The sequence below is a fragment of the Aphidius gifuensis genome, linkage group LG1 (genome assembly GCF_014905175.1).
Source record: "Aphidius gifuensis isolate YNYX2018 linkage group LG1, ASM1490517v1, whole genome shotgun sequence".
Taxonomy (NCBI): domain Eukaryota; kingdom Metazoa; phylum Arthropoda; class Insecta; order Hymenoptera; family Braconidae; genus Aphidius; species Aphidius gifuensis.
The window spans coordinates 10,624,278-10,634,369 of record NC_057788.1 but is presented as its reverse complement, the minus strand read 5'-3'; the positions used below and the strand labels follow the sequence as shown (position 1 = coordinate 10,634,369).

The 10,092-nt window shown below is 24.9% G+C and overlaps 1 protein-coding gene across 1 annotated transcript; it reads right to left on the bottom strand.

The window, feature by feature from the left end:
• Positions 1-3,586: 3,586 nt before the first annotated feature.
• On the bottom strand, positions 3,587-8,856 carry LOC122849440 (odorant receptor 4-like). Its single transcript, XM_044148176.1, has 5 exons — positions 8,842-8,856; positions 7,724-7,750; positions 4,530-4,571; positions 4,040-4,307; positions 3,587-3,927 (listed from the first exon to the last, which is right to left on the bottom strand). Exons 1-5 carry the CDS (start codon positions 8,854-8,856, stop codon positions 3,587-3,589), a joined length of 693 nt encoding a protein of 230 aa, XP_044004111.1.
• Positions 8,857-10,092: the final 1,236 nt, after the last annotated feature.

The window sequence follows — 10,092 nt, the reverse complement described above, 5'->3', positions numbered from 1 at the left end:
CGGTGGATTAGCACCGGGGAATTAACATTATTCAAAAGTCACGTTGCTTGACTTGCTTGATATTTTATTGTCGTGTATGTGTAAGTGTGACGTGTGTTCGTTGGTCCTAAGTCAATAGACAACATTATAATGAATTCAACTGATTAATGTCATTATTAAATTTTAATTTAATGAATTGTTATTACTAATTGATTATAATTATCAATTCAATTGAATATTATTATAAACTAAATTAATTATTATTATTTATTGAACTAATTATTATTATTAATTAAATTGATTATTATTATTATTTATTGAACTGATTATTATTAATTAAATTGATTATTATTATTATTTATTAGATTGATTATTATTGTTTATTGAATTGATTATTGATTTAATTAATTATTATTATTAATTTAATTGATTATTATTATTTATTGAATTAATTGATATTATTGGATTAATAAATTTCTATTTTTAATTTAATTGGTTATTATGATCAATTCAATTGAATATTATTATAAACTAAATTAATTATTATTATTTATTGAACTGATTATTATTATTAATAAATTCATTATTATTATTATTTATTAAATTGATTTTTATTGTTATTATTAAATTAATTGATATTATTGATTTAATAAATTTCTATTTTTAATTTATTTGATTATTATGATCAATTCAATTGAATATTATTATAAACTAAATTAATTGTTATTATTTATTGAACTGATTATTATTATTTATTAAATTGATTTTTATTGTTTATGAAATTGATTATTGATATTGATTTAATTAATTATTATTATTAATTTAATTATTGATTATTATGATTGATTTAATTGATTATTATTGTTTATTAAATTAATTAATATTATTGATTTAATAAATTTTTATTTTTAATTTAATTGATTATTAATGTCACATGCATCAAAATCTCGGTTTCAAAACATTCATTGTAAAAATAGTGTGTGTGTAACTCGGGCATAAAATTGAGAACTGTGGATGTGTGTGTGCGCTGCGCACCCTCATCCACAATTCTCATTTTCACCCTTATAACCACCTAAAAATATAATCCCGGAAATCAATGGAACTTTTTATTCGAAATAACAATTATTTAATGATAATAATTATAATAATAATATATTTAATTATAAAAATATAAAGAAATGAAAGTAACAAAACTTGAAAAAGAAAAATTTTTTTAAACAAAATTTCAATAAATTTATTAATCAATAATAATCTTGATTCAAGTAAAATTTTTTTTTTTGGTGTCAAAATTTAAAAAAATACTATTTTAAGTAACGTCTATAGAATGAATTTGCTTTCGTAGGAAAATATCAATCAAAATAAAAATCAATTGCAAATGAAAAATTAACTTGAATTTTTTTTTTTTTTTCATTGTATATAGGGGAAAGCGGGGCAAAATGGAACACCCAAAAAAATATTTTGACTCACATTTTTTTTCATTTTTTCGTCACTCTTCGATTAAAAAAGCCGGAAGAAAATAGATGCAATAAAAAAAAAAATTTTTAGAAAATTTTTTGAGCATTTTTTTTAAGAACAAAGAAAATTATTTTTTATATGTTTTTTTTTGTTCGTCGAGAAAAATGGTGATAAATTAATTTAAAAGCAATTGTTCGTAATTATAAATGAAGAGAAATAAAAAAAAGTTAATTTTTGTGATTAATATCACATTTTATTAAACAACGATAAATAAATTTATAATAATAATTTTTTTTTTTAATTTTTAAAAATTATTTATGTTTTTTTTATTAATAAGTGAGAAAAACTAATCGGAAAATACTATTGTCACACATCGATTTATATTTTTTCCTTAAGTGTTCCATTTTGCCCCGCTTTCCCCTATATATTGTATACATATATATATGGGGCATTCCAGGTCAAATCACTGAGTCATCGGCCTGACTCCTACCGATTCAGTTGAAAATTTTTTTCAAGGTGTATTTTGGTCCAAAAAACGAGCTTATTTTTTTTCAATTTTTTATCACCAATTTTACACCATAGAATAATTTTTTTTTTCCTACTAACGAGTATGAAACAATTTAGACCAAGTTAATAATTCTGAAATTTTTCCCATATAATCTTGGGGTGAAAAAGAGTCATCCATAGAATTTTTGGAATGGGCCGAGAATAATTACTATAACTGATTGAAAACCAATTTTTTTACGAATTTCAAAAATGAAATAATTTAATAATGGTTTCTTGTAGAAAAATTAAAAATAAAAATAAATGATATCTCGGCAAATTTCGGTTTTATCCATATTTCGAGAGTAAACGCGTCAATTAAATTTTAAGCATTGCAGTTTTTTTATCTCTGTATCCTTAAATATAAGGAAAAACAATATTTATCAAGATATCATTTATTTTTTTTTTTTAATTTTTCTACAAGAAATCATTATTAAATTAGTTTATTTTCGAAATTCGTAAAAAAATTTGTTTTCAATCAGTTATAAAAAAAATAGTAATTATTCTCGGCCCATTTCCAAAATTTTATGGGTGACTCTTTTACCTCAGTGTATGGGAAAACAAGAATATCTAAGTGTTTAATACTCGATAGTGAAAAAATTTTTCTATAAGTCTGAAAATGGTGATACAAAGGTAAAAAATAATGCGTTTGAACTAAAATACAGAAGAATATTCAGCACTGATCGGAGAATCAACTCGGTAATTTTATAAGAATCTATACATATATATATAAATACGCACATAACATAATTTACACGTATTTTTAAGCCTATTTTGATTTAGATTTAATCATTATTGAAAAAGTTTGCTTACTTACACTGAAAACTAGAACATAAAAAAACAAAAAAACCACAAATATTGCGAATTTTGCGAAAAAATCAAGAAGTGTGTGAATAGTCAAAAACTCGTATCGTTTTCGTTTTCGAATACTGAATTATTCGAATTTTCTAAACTACTCGAATTATTCGTAATTATATCTACACTGTAATAGTATATTTCGTTACAAGTGCCCACTCAGAGAGTGTGCTCTCAACGAATTTGGAGGGGCAAGCACGAGCCTTGGCGAGTGTTTCCCCTCCAAATGAGTGTGAGCTTCTGTGGGCTACATAACGAACCATATTTATATGTGTATTTTAGGGACAGTGGTAATAATGTGTGAATTTCTAAAAGCGCACACATAATTGCTTTGGAAATACACATTATCCCACTAAATAAATATATAAAAAGTTTTCACGATTTTCATAACCATTTATATCATATTGAATTTAATTAATAGAAATGGAAATAAATCAAGTTTATATAATAATTATTTAATTAATACGATAATAATAATAATTATTATTTTTATTCAAATCTTATAATTTCGATAAATCTGATAAAACAATTGCTTTTTAATTTTGATATGTTTGATACATTTATTGTTGTATTATACATTTTTTACTGCTTGGTTAATGAAAATGATATTTTTACAAATGTTAACATCATCAACTCAAAGAGTCACATGATTTTATTTTTCATGACAAAATGAAAAAAAAATAATAAAAGAAGTCTTATTAATCGATTAAATTAGTGAATACATTTGTTCTTCATGATGTTATGTATTCGTAACTTACTTAATAAACAATGCCTGTAAAACTGAAAAATATGAACCCATTGCTTTGAGAATTTTTGTAAATGTATCCATATTAATATGATAGATACTTCCAGCTGTCAAATTGAATGTTTTGGATGTTCTCATCATAATAAATAGAATACTTTTAACATTATAAATCGGCATATTATACCAAGAACATTCGAATAAAGCAAATGTTAAGCTTTCAGAATGATGTTTAAGTTCTTCACCCGCATGACAGTATAAAAAAAGCTGCATAATTACTACCAAAATTATCACAATTGCATTAATTGCCATGACATTATTACCTGATTGTATGTTTAATATCATTTGAATACCTTTAATCAAAATGATTATATTATTTTGTATAGTATTACAATTTATAAATTTTATGAAAATACATAGAATATAAGTATATCAATTATATATATGTATATAAAAATAACTTACCCATCAATAATATTGAAAATGCATTATTTGCTAGTTGTACAAAGTTGATGAAGTTAAATGAATCTTTCAAACAATCCAAAATATTCATGATTTGTTTATGTTTCTTAACAAATTTTCTAATATGATTTGTACCATTATCATTCTTATTCATCTCAATTCCAAAATCTTTAGTTTGCAACTGTAATGTTACAAGTTGACCACACAGATGCATTGCCATGCCAAAAAAATAACAATCGTTACCAACATTACCAATAACACAAAATGAAATCTGGATAATTTGAAGAAAGAAAAGTGCGGTATACTTGTACCAGGATAATTCAATATAGCCAAAATAATATGTTGTTTTCATTGGAAATGAATTGAGTAATTGAGAGTCAGCTGTTAAATTTAAATTATCCTGTGATACTGGAAGCGAATCAAGTATCATCATGTTTATTATTATAAAAGAAAATCCCATTTGATAAAAAAAAACTTTTCTTGCTTTTTTAGCAAATTTCTTCATTATATTTTTGCTCTCATGATTTAATACTGACTGCCAATCATTTATAGCATTATTTACGATTTTAAACATATTTTTACTTTTCAAACGAATAAATAGTGTTTTAGTTATTGATAATGTTATAGATGTTATGAAAGAGATTGTATGGGCTTTTTCGTTATTATTTTCATTTTTGTATATGAAACATACCTCAATAATCAGCGTAATCATCATAGTAACCTAATAATAATTATTGAAATTTTTTTTACTAATTTATCAATAAAACTATAGTATATACACGAAGGAAAAAAAAAAATATATACACACAGAGAAGGATATGTTAACAGTTAACTTATCCTGTTTAATGTTAACATATGCCATGTTAAAATGGGTGGTGGCTGATAAGTTCACATCAAAGATATATATATTAACATTAAACATACGTATCTTAATAGTTAATATGCGTATGTTAACTATTAAGATATCTGTAATTGACACAATTTGAAGGTTAGGCTGATAGTTGAAGACATTTACGTAATGTTAAATATAAAAATGAATGTAAAATTAAGAATGAATTTACAAAAAACTAATTTAAAATAAATTTATGACCACACGAGTACATAATATATTATATTTTTATTTAGAATCATATTCACAATATAATGTCAAAAAAAAAAGATGACAAGAAGTAGACTGGCGTATCAAAATATTTGGCCGCGTAAAGATACGTATGTTAACTATAAACATACGTATGTTAACAGTTAAGATATCTATGTTTATTGTTAATATATATATCTTAACATTAAACTTTTGTATGTTTAATGTAAACATATTGGTATGTTAACTGTTAACTTATCCTTCTCTGAGTGTATATAGGGCATTCTGAGTCACTTCAGCTGGTCATCTGCCTGACCCTCACGGATTGAGTTGAAAATTTTTATGTTGTTTTTGGCTTATTATGCAGCCTGAATTTTTTTGAAAATTTTGTGACGTGTTTTAGCTTCTACTTTAGAAAGTAGAGTGTTTTAATTTTAATTCTCTATACTTTCATTAAAAAATCCCCAATTTAAATACATGAAATTTTTTTCATAAATTAAGGTACTCAATAATCCACGTATATTTGATTAAAAATTAGAGTAGGCCGAGACGTTTTTATGCATTTTTCCAATTTTTTTTTTTCAAAATATTTTTTGAAAAAAAAAATTTTAATTAAAATACAAAAAAATAAAACAAAATTAAAACTTATCTTGGTAAAATTTCATTTTCGGCATATTTCAAAACTAAGAAGTGAGAACCCGAGTGGAAATTTAGTTAAGGTTCTGATCAGAACCAGATCAGGGAACATTCCGTTAAAAATTGAAATTTTCTACTTCTTAGTTCAAGTACGCCGAAAATGAAATTTTTACCGAAATATAAATTTTATTTTGTTTTTATTTTTTATTATTGAATAAATTTTTCAGTATTTTGAAAAACATATTCGCTTTGTCTCAGCCCACTCGAATTTTTAATCGAATATACGTGGATTAATACTGAATTTATGAAAAAATTTCATATATTGGGAGCTTTTATGAAGAGAGGTAACATTAAAATCTCTACTTTACCGGCTGAAACGTCACAAAATTTAAAATCAGCTGCATTGCCAAAACAACATGTAAATTTTCAACTCAATCCGTAGTCAGCAACACCCATATATAAGAATTTTTCTTAGTCAAATCACGGAAATCATCTGCCTGACCCCTTACGATTTTGATAATATGAGCTATTTTTTGAAGTTGATTTTAGGCTGAAATTAAGCCTCTAATTTTTTAGATTGTTTTTTTTAACATTAATTTTTCTAGACTCCATCATCTTGAATATCACTATTTTGCAATTTCAAAAAAGGACCATTTTTTTTTTTTTTCTGAATTTTTCACAGAATCAGGTACACAAATACACGCATTTTAAGCACAGCAAAAATCTTGGCCTCCAGATATATAAATATTTTTTTATTTTTTGAAATTTTATTTTCAGCAAAAAAAGTTTCTAAAAATGCCGAAACAGAAAATTTACCGAGGGAAAATCTAGTTTTATTTTATTTTTTTGAAATCAAAAACTTATATATTATAAACTTATATTCATTTTGGAAAAAAAAAATTTTTTTTCTGGAAACAAAATTTTTTTTTGCTGAAAAAAAAAAATTTCAAAAATAAATAAAAAATATTTATATTTCGGACCAGATTTTGCTGTGTTAATTCGTGTATTGTTACCGTTCTGAAAAAATTCAGAAAAATGGTCCTGAATTTAAAAATGATGGAGTCTGATAATTGTTGCTAAAAGCTGAGTGGCCTAAAATTAATTCGCTGTTCTCAAATAAATAAAGTGCAGATGACCGTGTTAAAATATTTGTAAAAATTACCATGTGTCAACTCACAGGGTTTTTTCCCTCACCCTCACAGATTCGAAAACAAATATTTTTTTTGGGTTAGTCATCGACTCAGATGTACCTCTGATTTTTTTTTTATTTTTACCATTGTTAACCGCCGAGCCAGAATTAAAAAACACCTTCACAAGAGTAAACTACGATTTCGCCATTTTTTAAAAATCTGATTTTTTTACTGTAAGTAGTCGAGCACAAGATAAGCTTAATTTCCAAATTTCATCATGGGATAACGATGGGTTCATTATAAAAAATTTTTTTTTCCATGACAAAATCACTAAAATCAGACAAAATCATATGCCCAAACAACAGTTTTTTTTTTTTTGTTTCTTATAGGAAATTTCCTCACGATTACAGGAAAAATATGAAAAAAATTACTACGCATGCGCTAAGTGGTTAAAAATCAAGTTCAATTATTGAAAAAACGGCTATTTATCGGTTATATATCGTACAGCTATTAAAATAACGATTGATTCCAAAATTCAATAATAGTGATCGATAAAACTCGTCAAGGAAAAAAAAATGTCATAATAAAAATTTGACATCTCGAATAAATATTGATTGTTTAGCTATAATTACGGCTATAGTAAAAAATCTAACGGCTAAGTAAATCGTATACATGTTTTGAAAAAATATCGATACTTCGAAAACTATTCGAGATATCAAAATTTTTATTATGACATTTTCCTTGACAATTTATCGTCACTATTATAAATTTCAGAATCAATCGTTATTTTAATCTGTACGATATAACGATAAATGAACATTTTCGATAATTGACGATTTCAACCATTTGCATGCGTGAGGCCGTATTTTCCTGCTAGCAATTGTGAAGTTTCTATAAACAAAACATATTGTTGGGCATGATCTGTCATGAAAAGTACATCATATTTGAGAATTCGCTGTCTTGTCAACACTTTCAGGTAAAAAATCAGATTTAAAAATGGCGGAAGTTTATAACAATGAAGAATATTTTGATTCTGTCGGCGGGCAAAATAATGAAAAAGAAAAAATCAAGTGCATCTGAGTCGACTAACAAAAATGAACGTTTTCAAATCTGTGAGGCGAAGGAAAAAAAACCCCTGAAATATTGTATATGCCTATATACAGAGTGTCCCATTTTCATTTATCAATGCATTTATTTTGAAAAATATAGCTTAAATTGAAAAATGTTTCAAGTAAAAGTTGTAGGGTTTGGAGGGGGACATAGAAAAAAAAAAAAAAAAAAAATTCGAAAAATCCAAAATGGCGGAGTTTTCGGTATAAACATATTTTTTATGAATGGATACTACAAGTTTTTTTTGCACCGTTACGTTTTTTAGATCAAAACTAACACTTTTTACTTGAAAAATTTTTCCATAAAATCACTTTTTTTTTCGGCCCAATTTTATCTGTTTATGGATTTTCCTGAAAAAATATGGCTCTAATCAAAAAATAAGATTCAGAAAAAATGTAGCGCTCAAGAAGACAAACACGGAAAAAAAAAAAAAATTTCAAAAAAGTTCAAAATGGCGGAGTTTAAAGTATGAACATCTTTTTTTTTGAAGTTATGTATAATTTTTTTTTACCAAAAAATTGTTCGCATCAAGTCTAACACTTTTTCTAAATAAAATTTTTTGGCTAAGTCCATTTTTTGTATTCATGCTTCTTACTCTGCCATTTTGAATTTTTTACCAAAATTTTTTTTTTTGTCGTGTTTGTCTTTCTAAACGCTACAACTTTTCCAAATATTATTTTTAAATCAAAGCCATTTTTTTTTTAAGAAAATCCATCAACAGATCAAATTGGGCCGAAAAAAAAGTGATTTTATCGAAAAATTTTTCAAATAAAAAGTATTAGTTTTGATGTAATAAACATTTTGGTGTGAAAAAAAAATACAGTATCCATTTAAAAAAACTATTTTTATACCGGAAACTTCGCCATTTTGGATTTTTCGAATTTTTTTTTTTTTTTTTCTATGTCCCCTTCCAAATCCTACAACTTTTACTTGAAACATTTTTCAATTTGAGCTATATTTTTTGAAATAAATCCATTGATAAATTAAAACGGGACACTCTGTATTTTACAATATTAAAAATATATTAATATAAACTTAAATTGAAATTTTTATAAAAATATATATACAAAAATTTATAACTACACTGCAGTGTATGAGAGAAAAAAAGAGTTATTTTCACGTGAAAATAAATAAATTTACAGGAGAAAATAACTCTTTTTTTCTCTCAGTGTATAAAACTTTAAAACTTATTCTTGAATAAAGAAATTTTTTTATCAAACATGGAAACTTTTTTTCCCCAGAGTTGTGAGTATGCTTATACAATTTTCAAAATATACGTACGTCTATAAACATAACTGAACAAAAAATGAACAATGAAGTGGATTTATAACAGTCTAGTGGCCAACTACCAAGACATTTTGTTAAATACTTGAATAGACCCAACGCATACTTTGTGTCTTTACTCCAAGTTTTTTTTTCGTCTATCTCAATATCCATTTTATTAATAAGGTACACGTTAGGCGTTTGTATTGAAAGTTATGAAACCAATGCAAATAAAAAATTACATTTTTTTTTCGAGGAAAAAAAACTTTCGAAGTTTAAAAATTCATAAGTGCATACGAGTAAGCATTCGATTTTCAGAAAATTATACGTTCCACGAACTGAATAAAAAAACATTATTAAATTTTAATTAAGTTGCTTCGGTGTTTTTCGATTTTTTTTTTTTTCATCTTTTCACTATTTCATATGTGAAAAGAACAAATGGCAAAAATGCCACATGAAAAAAAATAAATAAAAAATACAGTAAAGTTTGAAAACTTATACTCGGAAGCGATGTAAATAAATAAATGGTTTGTTTATTCATAAGTTTTGTTATACAATGTGATGGACTGAGACATGAGCTTCTACTACATCAGTACCATCGAACATTGCAGCTCAAAATCTAAGGCAATATTATTGACAATAAAAACAAGCCGGGACAATATTCAATAGTTTTAGTTCCGATAACCATTTGACGTGAATAAAGAGTCTGAAAAAATTAACAGTATTTAGTGATCAGTATTTATTATCCATGAAAATTATTGTAAAACACCAAAATATTTATATGATTATCTATCTGTTTTTTTATGTAATTTATTAAATCAGTTGACTATAAATTAATA

Bases quoted from the DNA above. Each gene is read 5' to 3' on its own strand.
- LOC122849440 (XM_044148176.1), bottom strand. The intron at 4,572-7,723 runs GTTGAAATCGTC...AATGATTGGCAG, and splicing joins CGGCCTCACGCATGCAAATG to TCAGTATTAAATCATGAGAG. The intron at 4,308-4,529 runs GCTAAAAAAGCA...CAAATTATCCAG, and splicing joins AAAATATAATGAAGAAATTT to ATTTCATTTTGTGTTATTGG.